We start from the raw sequence: 17,386 nt of genomic DNA, 5'->3' as shown, positions 1-17,386 counted from the left end.
TAATATATTAATAGTAACCTTACTTTATCAAGGAAAAGTCAGGAGTTTAAGAAGACATAACTAAAGGTGATTATATGAGGTCATACTTACAATCTTAAAAGTCTGTTATCTATAGCCGAGTGACATTTTCCGAAAAGACGCTTAGTTAACGACTTTAATGCACCATCTAACATCATGAACATAGGGCTATAATATATGGTGTATAAGAAACCTTACTAACAAAATTTAATGATAAAAAAATTATAAGTATTATTTTGATAAATAAGGTTAATTGTGTGGTCATTTTTTAATTCTATAGTGTGTTTCAATGCTTTTTTCACCAAAATACATATTATAAAATGTTGTACAAGTTATAAGTAAATTTTCGTCAAATTTTGTACAAATTGTAATTTGTACAAGCACTTTTTGTACAAATTACAATTTGTAAGTATATTTGCATATATATATATATATATATATATATATATATATATATATATATATATATATATATATATATATATATATGCAAATAAGGACCATTTGAATGCAGCAATGAGAAAAACCCATATACCGTATAGCCAGTTATAAAAAATATCAAAATATTTTAAATAATACAAACATACTAAAAGTATTACAAAAATGACCAAACAAAAACAATATGATAGACATTAAGAACCAACGCCAGCCGCTGAACTATAGACCCCTGACACAATTTTCTCTTGGATAAATACATTGCGAGCACTCAACTCGACCCCCTTACAGTTATACAGTAGCATAACATATATTAATAATCATTTGAAAACTGCTTTATTTACTCAAAAGTTCGACACATTCCAACTAATAACTAACAAAAATATTGGTGGATTGGTGTTAATGCCTGTTTCAACACTATTGTGTTATTTCGTGGCGGTCAGATTTTATCAGTGGAGGACGCTGGAGTGCCTGGAAAGAACCATAAATGGTCATAATTAGATTGACGACCAAAAAGGACCAATGGTAGAAAAATTGCAGTTAGTTAAAGTAAGTTCAAAGCCAATTACAACTAATAAATCAATTCATCTTTCCAAGATTTAATACCAAATATAACACATCCAATAGATTTTTAAAATAGTTATAGCGTACATACGTCATCAAACTTCTGAAAACAAACAATCCTACACTTTAAGTATCCACAGGATATAGGATTTTTTACAACTATATTTCCATTCAAATAAGCGAGATTAAATACAATGACAATGAGGACCAGGCCAGATATATCATGTCAGACAGACATGTTTACTTTTATAAATTGTTACTTGGATGGAGAGTCTAATTGGCACTCATACCACATCTTCCTATATCTATGTACACCTTACAATTATTCTGTACACCAAATATATATTTGACCAATTGATTACAGTACTTGAAAAACCGATCAAAACATTAAAGCTTAAATTGATCAATGAACTACAAAAAGAGATCAATGAGCGATGAAACAAACATTTCATACACAACATATAGTTGGCCTACTGCTTACAATATCTGAGAAACGGACATAATCATGTAACCTTGATCTGCAGTTGATGTCAAGTGAAACCAATCTTGCGGACTTGTAGACATTACAAGGAACCTTTATACATTTTTGTACCAAATATAGTTATCCTACTGCTCATAAAAGAAGAGAAATTTACTCGACAAAAAAAAAACTATATTTCTTTGTGTTGACATGTAGTTCCTCAACCATAAAAATGAGGTCAAAGACAATAGACACTTGCCAGACGTAAACTTCACAACATATGGTATCTTCATACAAGGCAAAAATCATCCAGATTTTTTTCTTTCTGAAATATATAGCTGGATAATTTACACATGTCTAGAATACTGAGACCGTCGTCGCAGAATTAGACAAGACAAAAAAAATGTCTGATTCGACAGGAGAAATTTGATTACAATCATTATCTTTAATTTGTCTAAACAGCAAACCAATCAGACTAATTTTTGTAAAGTCTTCTTGACTAAAACTACAAAAACTTGATTTAAAATGTTTTGAATAAAACGCACAAAAACAGCAGCTGCAAGTCATTATATGAAGCTTTGTAAGACGACAAATTCAGAAAGAACTCGTACATTGGCAAGACACTAATAATGGTAATTGATTTTTTTGGATTGTATTTGTTTTGGGTTTTTCTTTATGTGAGAAAACATGTTTTATGCATTACAGACAAACCGGAAAATATATTTATGAAAATTTGGAGAGTTTGGTTAAACTAATGAACCAAGCTTAGGTCAAAGTTATCAAGGTCAGATCAATGTGAACAAAATGTGGAATTAAGGACTAAAATACGTTGGTGTAAGAAGCTATTGGTCACCACAAGACTTTTAATATGAGCACAACCCATACGGTAGAAAAAGTACTTTCAATAGTAGCAAAACCCATACTGTAGAACAAAGTAAAATCACCAAAATACTGAACTCCGAGGAAAATTCAAAAAAAAGGTCCCTTATCAAATGGCAAAATCGAAAGGTCGAACACATCAAACAAATGGATAACAACTGTCATATTCCTGACTTGGTACACGCATTTTCTTATTTAGAAAAGGGTGGATTTAACCTGGTTTTTATAGATAGCTAAACCTCTCATTTGTATGACAATCGCATCAAATTCCATTACATTGACACCGATGCGTAAAGAAAAAACAAACGGACACTATATGTAAAACTGTCAAAAACACGGGTACAGCAGTATACATTGTGTAAGCATCTTAATCACTATAAAGACAAGCAAATGTAACAGAGAAGCACAAAAAGGCATACATCAAATTTAACAACCTCATGTAGATTTTGTATTATACGATTTCATTTATCTATATAAAATCCACCAATATTTTAGATTTAAAAAAAACAACTCAACAAAGATTTCGTGCCTATGATTTGATACGCCAAAGACGCTTTCGACTACACATTACCTATCATGTGGCCCTCGAATAAAGCAGTTGGACATTTGCGAGGACAAATAAAATACAATAATAGTTTCGTACGAGTTTGTGATATCCTGTGAAGTCTTTTGTCGGTGGTAAATTTTCGTTGTTGTTATGCGGTTTGCATGTTGTGTCGACTATTATATTATTTGTCTGTGCGTTTCTCTGTGATAAATGTTCTTGTGTGTATTTGTGCTGTATTTCTGTCACGCAGTGTTGTCATTTTAGATATTTTGTAACATTGTCATAAAGCGGATGATTTGACAAGCCATCAAACCAGGTTTAACCCACCATTGTTTCTCAAAATATCCTGTACCAAGTCACAAATATGGTAGTTGTTATTAAAAAGTTTTTTTCTATGTATGTTGGCGTTTGCTTTTGTTGCACTTCAGTGTTTCTGTTGTTCCTTTGTTTTCCTTTTATATAAAGTTGATGTGATTCCCTCTTTTAACGTTTTAATCTGTAATCCGGATTCGTTTTCTCTCAATCGGTTTATGACCTTTGAACACTGGTATGTACTACTGTTGCCTTCATTCTAAGAGCATTGAAATGAAACAATTCCTAACAGTTATGACAAATAGGCGAAGACTATCGATAGCTATATACGGTGGTAGAACAAATTTACTATTGAATAATTTTATATTTTATTAAAAATTAATTTACGAAAAATCAGAATATCAATTATTTTTCATATTAACATATAAATGCTTTCTTCTACTAGGCTGGTGATAAACCATCGAACCGAACCATGATTGGTTATAAACACTCATAAAAGATACAAGAATTTTAATGTGGTACGTATTGTCTGAATAAGACTCGACAGTTAGTATGCCAAATAGAATATGTATGAGGTTGAAGGGCATTGAAAACAAAAACATCCAATAGGTTGTGCCAAATACGGGTTAGTCTATCTCTGCCTTGTGGTAGAAAAACGTTATTGTTGAATAATTTTATAAACAGTTTATTTACAGAAAATATTTTATAGAAATACAAAATTACCTTTTGCTTGTTGAGACGAGTAATTCCAATTGAGTAATATAGTCACAAGCATAACTGATATATAATATACACACTATTAATTCGTCTAAACATCAGACAAACAATGTGAGGGAAGAACAAAAATTTGCGTAAGCAAATTTACAGATCTAACATTGTTTGGCTGATGTTTAGACGAATTATATATACAGAATGTACACAGCCATGTATCACCATAACTCCTGATAATCCGATTGATAAATCTGTTGTAGAGTTGTCACTTGTTCAGACGTACTTATATATACATCTGTCCTAAGTCAGGAATCTGATGTACAGTAGTTGTCGCTTGTTTATGTAATTTATTCGTGCTTCTCGTTTCTCGTTTTTTTTATATAGATTAGACCGTTGGTTTTCCCGTTTGAATGGTTTTACACTAGTAATTTGTGGTGCCCTTATAGCTTGTTGTTCAGTGTGAGCCAAGGCTCCGTGTTAAAGGCCGTACCATCACCTATAATGGTTTACTTTCTATAAATTGTTATTTGGATGGAGAGTTGTCTCATTTTCACTCAAACCACATCTTCCTTTATCTAATTATTATATATACATAACAATGCATATAAACACAGCCTCACTACCTAAAACTAAAACGACTAGGGTTCAAATCCAATTAAGTGCTTAAAAGAATGTATGAATGGAATAGCTATTCTGTTTGATCTGATTTGAGTTGTATATTACCAATGTTATTTCAACTGATCGGGCGGAGCTTATTTTTTAATTTGCATAACGACAGTCTATTTGTAGATGTTTGTGATAAGGATGATTGCCGTTATAATTAATATTGAATTCTTATCACCTATCAGTGTCACTAAACGCATATTCAAAAGAAATGAGTGTATGATATGGGAAGAATAATTGGACACTTCATTGATGAGTTTATCCCAAAACTCCTGTCTATAGATTGACTGGTCTTGAATAAGCGAACTTCTGAAACCCCGCCCAGTCAGGTGAAATGAATCTAGTAATACAGGTTAACGGAGGTCATCGACAATAATAACATTACTGAATGACATAATTATATCCATAATATATGTTCACTAAAGATATAACATTTGATTTTCGGAAGAGGGGAGGTTGGGTGTCAAATGATTGTCCTCTAACGCAATTCTTCAAGTTTACACATGCTATGAAATTCGTACATGCTATTTTTTCAAAATTAGAAAACTAATATTTATCTTTATTTTTATTATAACATCTGTAAGTTTTCAGTCTTCTCAGTGTCTACAAAAATCAACATTTCGCCGGTGGTGATGGAGGCAGCTGGTTGTTGATTGCAAAATGGTAAAGACCTATAAAACAAAACAAAGATGATGTATTTTTATAACGTGAATGAATAAGAAATAGCACCGGCTTGTATAAACGTTTCCTGTTTAGTATAAGACAAATAAATCAAAACTTTTGTTCCGGTTAATTCTACGAACAGACAGACGCGAATGTGTTAATCACTTTTATCTAAGCATTATTTTCTATATACATCTCAGTGTGTAAGATTGATTGTTCATGGTTAATTTCACTTTCAGAACTATTGGCTATTTCATGGCGATTGATTTATACTGGTGGAGGAAGACGGATTGCTCGGACAGAACCGCTGATCTTCCGCAAAACATTCTCAGTGTATACCAAGGTGTAGTATTTCACCTTAATGATGAAACTTTTAAACTTTAAAACATAGTCTAAAAACAACTTTTGTGTGTTCATCAATGAAGCAGCTTGTTTGATCATATATTAATCAGAGCTTCAACTCACACCACCCAAATTGTCAGGACCCATTGATTTTTTTCTACTGATTTAAGTCTTTATAAAACCATTGAAAGATCGATCATAGTTTTTGGCTTTAGATCTATGAACAATGTTACCTGCACATGCAGTTTGGAAACCAGCATTGAAATCACAAGCTACTTCGTTTTTGACATAATCATCTCGATTGTCTTGATAATCGTCATTAGGACCGGGTCCACCGCAAAGACCACCGTACAAAATATGTGGACTATCTTGCCATGAGGGCGCACACCAACCTGGCTTACATGCACTGTGAAATAAAAATAATCATGTTAAGTGCACATGTACAGGTTATCGTACTATTATTTGTCTTATTGTCTTTTTAATTTTAGGCATGGCGTTGACAGTTTATTTTCATCTATGAGTTTGATTGTCCCTTTGGTATCTTTCGTCCCTCTTTTATCTTCTCATATATTTTATGATGGTTTGATACTAAAACCCTAATGGGAGAGATTGTGCTTGATTTTCATATGATAAAGACACAATCTTTCAATCGCTTTAACTGAGGTCTGGAGCTGGCATATTATTAACTGCTAGTAATCCTTTTCCCATGTGAAATTTTAAAAATTGTTTGTATAAACATTGAACGACAAAAATGTGTGACGTATAAATTTTCTGACGTCAGACACACGAAATTGATTCTTTTAAAATTGTAACACGATAATGACTGCTCTACCCATATTTTGACTATTTTATTTAGTATGTATGTTTAGTTAACGTATCATTGTAAATATAACGGAATTTGATGAGACTGTCGTACAAAATGAGAGGTTTAGCGCTATTAAACCAGGTTTAATCCACCATTTTCTATATTTGAAAATGCCTGTCAGGACTATGACAGGTGTTGTCCATTCGTTTTTGATGTGTTTTGTTTTTGTTATTTGATTTTGCCATGTGAGTAAGGACTTTCCGATTTGATTTTCCTCTGAGTTCAGTATTTTTGTGATTTTACATTTTTTGTTAATGCATGTATCATTGTTATTTTGCTTTGTTTGTTTTGTTACCTTTTTTGACACCGGACTTAGAATTCTTTTAAACTGAGTTTTACAGTGCGCATTGCTGTATGTTTGATTATTTAAAATTGGCAAGAGGTATAAGGGGAGTGTTGAGATTTCGAAAACATGCTTTACTCCGCCAATCCTTTAGATAATTACATGTATTTCAAATGTTATAAAATTGAGAATGGAAATTGGGAATGTATCAAAGCGACAACAACCCGACCATAGAGCAAAAACAGCCGAAGGCCACCAATGGGTTTTCAATGTAGCGAGAAACTTCCATTTGTGAAGTATAAAATGTATACTTACGCTCCTCTGTGGTGAGGCTTCTTCGGATAGTTATTTCCAAATCCTATTTCATAACTCAAATGTTTATTATTGTCACCTAAGATGTAGTTTATTTGTGACATGGCGTAATTTAGAAACTTATCTCCTCCTATTCCGTCGGCAACAGCAATCACGGCAATGAAAGCAGCATTAGCTAAAACGAAAAAAAGGTAATGAATTAGTAATATCTAATAGCAATGGTTAAAAAAATATTCTTTTTTTTTCTTTTCTTTCTCTCTAAAGAAAGGTTCCTTTTGGAAACATAACTTCTAAACGTTAATGACAGAACGACAATTCATAACACAGCAATATGCACGATGCTGCAGTTGTTGATTGTCAAACAACAACATACACATTTTTACAAAGTTAATTATGTTGTGTGTTGTTTGTCCGGTGGACTTTTTCTTTTTTTGCCAGTTTAAGTTTATTTTTTCCATATGAGCTTGAATGTCCCTTTGATATCTTTCGTAATTTCAATTACTAAGTATATATCTTCGTTATTTCAATTCTTTTATCATTAATATTTTACACAATAATGGATGACTGGATTTATAATAGTATGTTTAAATGAATAGCATTTAAATTGCTTAATAGTACCTCGAATAAACATGAATTATTGCACTTGTGTGAATTACTACAGTCATATCTAAGATTTGTCAAAATGACAATATTGGGTTCAATACATTTAGTTTATGGTGACGTCCACATTATTATAGAAAAGTCTGTTGCTATACCCTTGATGTGTTTAGCTTTGTGTCAATTGGGTTAATATAGCTGTCATTAACTTATTGCATATCTCGTTTTAAACATCATTGACATATGTTTGTAAAGATAAACGGCCCCCTTAGATCGTTCGGGTCAGAATAACGACTTACCAGCATATCTGTTTGATCCCCTTATATCGTTCGGGTCAGAATAACGACTTACCAGCATATCTGTTTGACCCCCATTTATCCCTGTAAGTCAAACCACATGGTGTCATAGGTACAGATCCACCAGGTGCATATGCAGCAATGAATTCTTCCATGTTAGTTTTATATTTAGCTTCTTGAGTTAATTCCCAGAGTAAAAGCTACAATGTATGAAGTAAAGATCAAATGAAACTAGAGTGGATTCAGGGTTTTCTTCTTACGTACCAATTTTTTTTAATCAAGACAATTCTTTATTCATAGATTCTGGATATAGTATTTCGTACATTGTACATCGAGCACATCAAACAAAACAAAAAACCGAAACTAATACTGCTTTTAAAGAATACTCGTAAAGAGATAAATGCATTGCATATAATTTCATTTCAGCGATAGTTTCTTTTACATTTTAATATAACCGGTCTAAAATACATAGACATGTTCAGTTTTTTAGTCTTATCTAAAACATGTCCATTGCAAACAAATCACTACTATCCACAACATATAGTTTGCATGTAGTTAAATTCGTTTAGTCTCAAAGACTGCTCTGTAGCTGTTTTTACCTGCTTATATAATATATTCAAGTAACGTATTTCGAGTTTAGCCCTTTCTAGCCCATTTTACCGTGATTAGGCTTCGCGATTTTCAAAATGTATCCTTATTTCTAACAGTACCGAATATACAGCAAGAAAATATCTGAAATCTCTTCAAATGTCTTTCATAATTAAACGCATACCTGACAACCTGGTTGTTTTGCATCCCACGAATAACCCCAGGCCAAAGCAGGATCGTAGAAAGACTTTGCATCTGTCAAATACTTTTGATCTTTGGTGGCTTTATAAAGTTCAGCTGCAGCTTCACACATTTCATCTTTAAATCCTGATGAGCTAATTAAGAATATATGAAAACTATTTATTGACTTGTGTTAAACGACACTTTCAGGCTATTGGCTTTTTCGTGACAGTCAGTTGTTTATGGTGATGAAGCTGTAATACCCAGGGAGATTGATCGACCTTCAACAGGAGTGATATGCAATATATTTAACGTGTCGAAATAATTCTTGACTTGATACCAAGGTCTGAATATTTGGGCATGGGGTCAGGAGGTCTTTCATTACTGAAGTTTTAAATTAATTATTATTTCGAATCACTCATCTATATTACATCTAGATATTAACATATAAAAAAGAAGTTTACTTTTACATTTGTCAACATCTACAGAGAATAATATCAATTTATCACTATACGAATATTGTAAGATCTGCGTAGAATATGATAAACTACTAGCATTTCTAGTATATTACCCATAAAAGGCCTTTGCTTGAGGAACGCTGTTTGAATATATACCGGGATTAGATTTGGCAAACTCGTACAAGGATTTAGCTGCTTCCAATAATTTAGCACTGTAACCAGCATCTGAAATATTGAAACAGAAATCTTCGAAGTAAAGGTGAAGTAGTTCTTACTTAATGATTACGAGAAAATGGTGAGGAGGTTAAAGTAATGAAATTAATTTCGTAGTACTCCATTAATGTTACCTCGTGCAATTTGATTGAAATATAGATCCTGCTCACACTTCGCCATCATAATTACAAGGTTATTAAGGCATTATGAACAAAATATAGAAATATCAAGATATTAAAGAAATAAATTCAGACGTGTGTTCGAGATAAAAGTTTCTATCTTTCCTATGAAATATGGAATTATTTGGCATACATTTCAAAGCATTGCTTAACTTGTGCCAACTAAGATATAAAATATTAGAAATTTCATTCGGCTCATATGGTCAGATTATACAATCTAAGAACGTTTCATGTTGGTTGGCGGAATATGACGAGGTCTGGCTATTGATTAGAAATTATTCAACAATTTTGACGTTTAAAGTAACTGCTCCGATAAAAGTGCTGAAACTATGTTCCCCACAGTAAAATAATGTTTTGTACTTTAAACACATCTACACTAGATCTAAATTATATGAAATAAAAAAAAAATAGACACAAGAAATCCAGTCTTAATGTTTGTCAGCGCAGTCGGCCGATTTATACGAATGTGTGCTAACATAGTGCTTCAAATCCTCTAACCTTTTTCTTTGAACACAACTGCTCCGATAGCAAGTGCTGCAACTGTATTTCCTGCAGCGTCACTTCCTGGTGCCCCGGGATGAATCTTATAAGCTGGTCTGCCCATGTGCATGTCCTCTGCTCTCCCCCAGAAAGCATGGTCTGCTCCACCATCACCTACCTATATGTATTGAAAAAAACAAATGCATGAGGGATGGAAAAGGGTTCCTTCAATTCTATATTGTTTAATGTTAGACGTTTTTCTCTATTCTTTAATCATTTTCAAATCTTCAGCTTGTAATTCGCTGAAAGTCTAAGTTACATTTTTTATAATAGATTTCTTTTCAAACAGCGCCAAATAAGGTTTGAGTAGAATTCCTTGTGCATAGTATCTTTCCGATTGATGCCCATACCGGTATACATATATTTGGCATATATATGGATGACAAATGTGGAGCAGGATTTTCTTATCCTTTCGGATCGGAGCATCTAAGGTCGCCCCTAACTTTAGTGGGGTTCATGTTGCTTAGTCTTTAGTATTAATGTTGTTCTTGCTTTAGTTTTTTTCATTTTTTGTCTTGGCTTTCTCAGTTTTGATCTAGACTTACGTGCTCGAATGTCCCTCTGCGGTCTTTTGCCTGTCTTTTCTGATTATTTCTTATGCAATATGAGTCATTTGCTTTTTGGCTTATATTTAAAATAAATATTCGAGGTTATATGAGATTGTTAAATGCGCATGAACATAAAACCTATACATAACATAAACGATTTTTGAGCAAATGAATCACCTGAACCCAGTAAGTTTGTTGGCTTGGAATCCAACATTTCAGGAAATAGTCCAATGGTGTTCTTAAACAATCGTACATGTCGTTCAGTTTTCCAGCATGTTCATATGCATCTTTGAATTTTTCTAATCCCCATCCTAGAACATGAGCTGACATTGCCATAGGAAGGTTGAATTTGACATGATCTCCAGCTGAAAGGTAAATATCTATGAATTCGCAGCGAAAACCAAGCCAAACATTTATAAAGGTAAAACGGTTTCTATGCAATTCAACAACGGAATACTAGTAGATTATCAAAAAACGAATTTCAATTTTGTCAGTTCTAATGTTATTCATATCTTCGTGTTATCTCTAAAACAAAATTATCAACAAAATTAGGGGCAAGTATTCTTACCATGTACCGACGATGACATGTGCCCAAACACTATGTCATAGACAAAGACACGTGGTATATGTTTTATCCAATATATAATCATACATTTTGCTACATGCAAACCTTCTGTAAATATTAAGCAATATACACCTTATGTGAACATTTCTTTTCAATGCAAACCATTATTTAAAACTTCGAAACAGTGGCAGCGTCTTTACTGCTACGAGACTGACTCTTTCGGAGTTTTTCATATATTTCAAAATGTATATACTTGCCATCATACCAGCCTCCTGTTAAGTCGTGTCCATCCCCGTTATCACCCATTGCAGAATCCCCTCTCCATGGGATGGGGTTGTTACCAGGAAGTTTGCCAGATCTCTGAGCGTCATAAAATAAGATGGAAAGTCCCATGGCTTTACCATAGTCATATTTCATCTTAGACCCTCCTAAAGCACAAATAAAACTTGTTAAAATGTTTCAAAAATGAAATCAACACTTTATAAATGTCATTCGTCCGAACAGTTTTCTGGATCAACCTTTATCAAGTCGATTATTTGAAAGCCAAGTATGTACAAGAACCCGAAAAGGTTGAATAGCTTTATGACCCAAATGAAGCTTAATAAAATAGCAAAAACCATATAAGGTCAACTTTGAATCATGGAGTTGAACCTAAGTTTTGTAATAATGTCTTAATCTATAAACTGATTTAAAAGAGGCGATACGGGATAAACGTAAATTAAACAGCAATAAAACTAACCGTCAGGAACATTAATAATGTGTCGGGGTTTAACATGTAAGTGAACAGTTTCCCTCCCCTAACATAAAACGGTGGCGTAACAGCACAACATAAGAGCTGTAAATATCATTTGGATATGGTATAAAGCACAACAATACCTAACTTATGGCGAATCGTATCAAGATCGCGACTGGCGTACCAAAACATAACCCTGGTATATGAGGTGAGTATAATACACAACGGAATTAGGGATAAAAAGAACAAAAATAGTTCTTTAATGATGTACATTTTTGTATATAGTTTCCCGTGTGAAAATATATTATTCAAATCAAGAAATGGACAATTATGTTTGTTTATATCAAAAGCATTTAAAGTTAGTCCCTTGATTTCCGAAGGACGATATGAAACCTACTTTATTTAAAACGATGTAGTATCCTCATTTGTAAACCTGTATTTACAACATTAACGTAATTGATTCAACTAATTAGCATCAAACACAAATACTGAATAAACATTAATATATATTTTAATAAGAAGTAAAATCATAAAAATACTGAACTCCGAGGAAAATTCAATCGGAAAGTCCCTAATCACATATGTCATAAGTAGGTCCGAGACCACAATTATTTCGTAGTGCATTTCTTTTAGAACATAAATGTAAATAAAAAAAATCCCACCTGCGCTTTCTCAAAGAAACTTTTACAGTGTGTTGTACTACTTTTGGGACAAATTATATCAAAGTTATAGAAAACCTCATCGCCTCTAACTCAAAATATGGACAATTTTATCTTTAGGGCGTCTTGAAATCTTTTGACAGCTTCCAAAGTGCTATTTTTCAACCTTTTTCACCTGGACCAAATCACTACTTTCCTTAAAAAGTCTGGACCCAAATATTTTTACAGTGTAATTTCACCCCCCCCCCCCTACTTGCAATTTGAGGCATTAAACATGGAGAAATAAATTTGGAAGGGGTATAAAAATTAATGGCAAGTAACCCACTGTCAACACTATTGAACCATAAAACACTGGCAAATAGCTGCCACGATAATTGCATTTATTCAACTATTCAATTTATCCTTCTATATCTATCAACGTAATGCTTACCAACTCCAGGTGGTGGTGTCAATTTTACAGAATGACTAGTTGATCCTGTAGAATTATTTGTCGAAACTGGTGGAAATGATGGATTACCCGTTGGTTGATTTGGTTGTTGTGTTCCTGTTGGTTGTGGACTCTGTCCTTCTATTGTTACTTTCCCTGCTAGAGATGTGGTACCCGATGCACGTGCTACAAAGTCGATCTTCAGGTTTCCCCCGGACAAAACATCTTTATCATAGTCCTTATTTGTAAGTACAAATTCTGTTTTGTCTGAGCTGGTAGATGTTAATGCAGCTACCCAGGTCTAAATGCAAAAACTGAAAATTATCAGAGCTCGTAGCTTGCTGTATATGTTCGAATGTATGTCTGTGCTGACGTGAATAATGATAATTAATATGGTCATAATTTTAAATTGTATACATTGATGTTCGTTTTCATGTATGTTGGAGTTAAATTTTGTTTCTTTCGTTCCGTTTTTTTCTCTCTCTTATAATTGATGTAGTTTCCTTGGCTTTGGTTTTTAATCCTAATTTGTTTTCCCTTAATCGATTAATGACTATTGCAAAGCTGTATACTACTGTTGCATTCGTCACAACTCGGCCGATTCCGTACTTACTCGGCCGATTCCGTACTTTTATCAGACGAAGAGTAGCGGATTCACCCGAGGATTGCCGATTGACTACTGTCATTATTGGTTGCCATTTTGTCTCGGATAGTTCGTCACAACTCGGCCGATTCCGTACAGACGAAGAGTAGCGGATTCACCCGAAGATTTCAGATTGACTACTGTCATTATTTGTTGCCATTTTGTCTCGGATAGTTCGTCACAACTCGGCCGATTCCGTACTTTTATCAGACGAAGAGTAGCGGATTCACCCGAAGATTGACGATTGACTACTGTCATTATTTGTTGCCATTTTGTCTTGGATAGTAGGGTAAAAACCTGCCTACAGGTACTTCACATGAGAACTATCTAAAAATACTACCAAATATCAACAAAGGATTTGAGCGCTTTGTAATTGCAAACGACAAGGTATTCTTATATCTTATATCTTATAATTCAATCATTACAAATGGATTTGGGCTGTTTTCAATTATTATGGACATGGTCTAGCGGTCTCATGATCCAACCAATTTGGTCTGATCTGTGAGTTTACCAATTGTCGACTTTTTTCGATTACGACATTCTTACTGAGTGTGGAAAAAATGGCATTGGGGCAGGCATGTAAGGCTTATCCTCCTGACGCACCATACAGTTCATGCGTTTCCCTATATTTCTGTTTGTTATTTTGAATTTTCTCTTCCTGATCATTTGTACCTATGAAGTCTGGAACTCATAGTTAGACGAAATCGGTCTATCAAAATTAAGAGTAAAGACATTAAGGAGCCCCCTATCCAGATCCTCATGGATAATGTATGGTGACGACGGAATTCACTGTTCGAACGACCTTGTATGGGCTCAATCGTATTCAATAAAGAGAAAAATAAATATCATTGCCTAAAAAGAGGGCCTTACAAGTCCAATTTCTCCAACAGAACTAAAAAACATGCCAATTCAGACCGAATTATTGGTGTCGTTTATCATCTAACATTTGACTTAGTTGATATAATTTGATATTTTGCTTACCTCAAGTTTGTCAACAGGATGATCAAATTTGACATGGATAGTCCAGCCATGAAGGGCAACTGCAGGGTGTAGCAAAACATGACCTGCAAAGCCACCATCCCAATGATTATCAATATAAACACCTTGGTCCTCAGCATTGATTGATAACAAGGCAGTAAGTACCAACAGAGCGATCATCTTGCAGGAACACCGAATGTTCACTACATAAAACAAATCAAAGATTCATTATACTCAGTTTGGAGGCTTCATGAAAACAGTTTAACTTATACTCAAAACTGTGTAGAGTTTGAAAACTTTGCAATGCTGAAGACTTCTGCTACACTCTAAATGCATTTTTATGATTTCTGTAGTTTTGGTTGGCGTTACATTGATGTTACCCAATAGCTTTAATATAACCTTATATAAGAATGTGTGTGTGATATCAATTTGTAACTATATGAAAATTAAATGAGAAAATGAATGATAATTTTTTAAGTACCTATATGAAAATTAAATGAGAAAATGAATGATAATTTTTTAAGAGTTATTTGATGTGAAACTTTTTGAGGCCACGAAAACATATATTTCAAATAATGTTACCTTTGTGAGCTATGCGTTCGTTCGGGTTTTATCCAGACAATATGTTCTGTTATGGTCTTAGCATTTAATTTATATACTCTCCAATCATTCTCATTCTTATCACAATGACGTACCTTTAGATAAAGTTCGGGAACTAGTAATATTTTGTTTGAATACATGTTCCTGTATAGTTCAGAAATTCCGTACAATTATCAGGGGAATTAGACATTCTCCTCCAAATACACACGCTTATTACACTTGCATTCAGAATAAGGTCATGGTTGCAGATAACTAAAGACAAATTACTTAACTTCTGGGAGTTCTTGGTACACATTGCTGAACTGTATGTCATGAAGTGTAAAAGAAATCATCCTAATTGTGCATCAAATGAATGGATGAATGAATAATTGAACGAACGAACGATCGATGGAACGAACGAACGAAAGAACGCATGAATGAACGAACGACACGAATGAACGAACAAAGAAACGATAAACGAAGGAACGAACGATCGAAGGAACGAACGAACGAACGAACGAACGAACGAACGAACGAACGAACGAATGAAGGAAACAATGAAGAAACGAAATAATAATGGATGAATGATTGATGAATGAATGAATAAATGAATGAATGAATGAATGAATGAATGAATGAATGAATGAATGAATGAATGAATGAATGAATGAATGAATGAATGAACGAACGAACGATCAAATCAACGAACGAACGAACGAACGACACAAACTAACGAACAAATGAGCGAACCTTAGAACGAACGAAGAAACGAACGAATGAATGAATGAATGAATAAAGGATGGATGGACGAATGAATGAATGAATGAATGAATGAATGAATGAATGAACGAACGAACGAACGATCAAAATAACGAACAAACGACACGAACGAACGAACACATGAACGAACGAAGGAACGAACGAAGAAACGAACGAAGGAAAGAACGAATAATGAATGATGGAACGAATGAATGAATAAATGAATGAATAAATAAACGAACGAACGAACGAACAAACAAACGTTCGAACGAACGCACGAACAAACAAACGTTCGAACGAACGAACACACGAACAAACAAACAAACAAACAAGCGAACGAACGAACGAATATGTTACATGTATCAAGTAATGTAAGGCTGCTTTTCTCTCCAGAAACATGTCCATGAGCAAACTTAATGATACGTTACATCGAGGCAGATCATTGAAAGCACTTTTTGCCTTAAGGCGAAGAGTACGTAATTAAACTACACAATGGATTTTTTTTAAATTTCACATATGAATTCTGCTTGTAACATTACACCAGAAAATAAAATAAAAAAAGGGGTAACCGTTTTCGTTTTTGAGATATGAGCCGTTGAAATTAATAGCATGCTACCAAAAATACAAAGGATATATAGGGAAAATCATCAAAATTAGCAGATATTTTTACATTATCAAGATTTTCTATTTTTTTTTTAAATTGATATACGATTCAAAAATGAAAGACGAATCGATGGGTGCAAAGAAAGTCCTTAGCAACCGTTCTAGTTTTTACGCTACTCCTTGTTGAAGTTTGTTTTTTTGGCCGGAACATTATTCCGTACAATGTCGAAACAATGTCGTGCGTGTGTATCACCCATCTTCCTATGTATTACAAATGATCTAACATTGTAAATTGATAAGAAAATAAACTAACTAATTTTAAAGAATATTTCTGTCGCCAAAAAATTGCAAGTTTGTAATTAAATTTACCGCAAATGAAAGAAAGTTACCCCGTAGATTTTATTCTTTTCTATATTAGAGTGGTTTCCACACCTTTTTTAATGCTTGCATGGATTGTAAAAAAATTATGAATCAATATCGAGTTTGAATTTGTCCCGATTAACACAGTGTTGTCAGAATGAATTGGTCGGTTTTAATATTAGGATCGGGTATACACCTTGTTTTTCCATCTTACTTCTGCATGTTTGTATTTAAAAAAGTAGACATATTTTCTGCATATATTCATCTTCGTCATTTCTGCATGGTGTTATTCTGAGGATTTACACACAATATGGTCTACATTATAAACTTATTTCATTAGTCATGTTTACACACATGCTCGTGACGCAACTCTGCAAAAAAATTTAATTTTACAAAATTTCCCGTCGCGATCACTTCTCTTTTTCTT

The 17,386-nt window shown here is 33.6% G+C and overlaps 1 protein-coding gene across 1 annotated transcript; it reads right to left on the bottom strand.

The window, feature by feature from the left end:
* Positions 1-5,141: 5,141 nt before the first annotated feature.
* LOC143056508 (uncharacterized) lies at positions 5,142-15,353 on the bottom strand. The gene is made up of 12 exons (XM_076229585.1): positions 15,241-15,353; positions 14,662-14,861; positions 13,041-13,338; positions 11,476-11,646; positions 10,831-11,018; positions 10,064-10,223; positions 9,287-9,398; positions 8,720-8,870; positions 8,003-8,147; positions 7,058-7,229; positions 5,828-6,000; positions 5,142-5,260 (listed from the first exon to the last, which is right to left on the bottom strand). The coding sequence occupies exons 2-12, from the start codon at positions 14,836-14,838 to the stop codon at positions 5,202-5,204; spliced, it is 1,806 nt and encodes a 601-aa protein (XP_076085700.1). The 5' UTR covers positions 14,839-14,861; positions 15,241-15,353; the 3' UTR covers positions 5,142-5,201.
* Between the last annotated feature and the right edge of the window lie 2,033 nt (positions 15,354-17,386).

Source organism: Mytilus galloprovincialis, chromosome 13 (assembly GCF_965363235.1).
Source record: "Mytilus galloprovincialis chromosome 13, xbMytGall1.hap1.1, whole genome shotgun sequence".
Lineage (NCBI taxonomy): Eukaryota > Metazoa > Mollusca > Bivalvia > Mytilida > Mytilidae > Mytilus > Mytilus galloprovincialis.
This window is presented reverse-complemented; position numbering and strand designations above follow the sequence as displayed.

Bases quoted from the DNA above. Each gene is read 5' to 3' on its own strand.
- LOC143056508 (XM_076229585.1), bottom strand. From the start codon at position 14,838: ATGATCGCTCTGTTGGTACTTACTGCCTTGTTATCAATCAATGCTGAG. The intron at 11,019-11,475 runs GCAAGTATATAC...TTTACCTTTCAG, and splicing joins AACAGGAGGCTGGTATGATG to CTGGAGATCATGTCAAATTC. The intron at 10,224-10,830 runs GTGATTCATTTG...CAATACATATAG, and splicing joins AACAAACTTACTGGGTTCAG to GTAGGTGATGGTGGAGCAGA.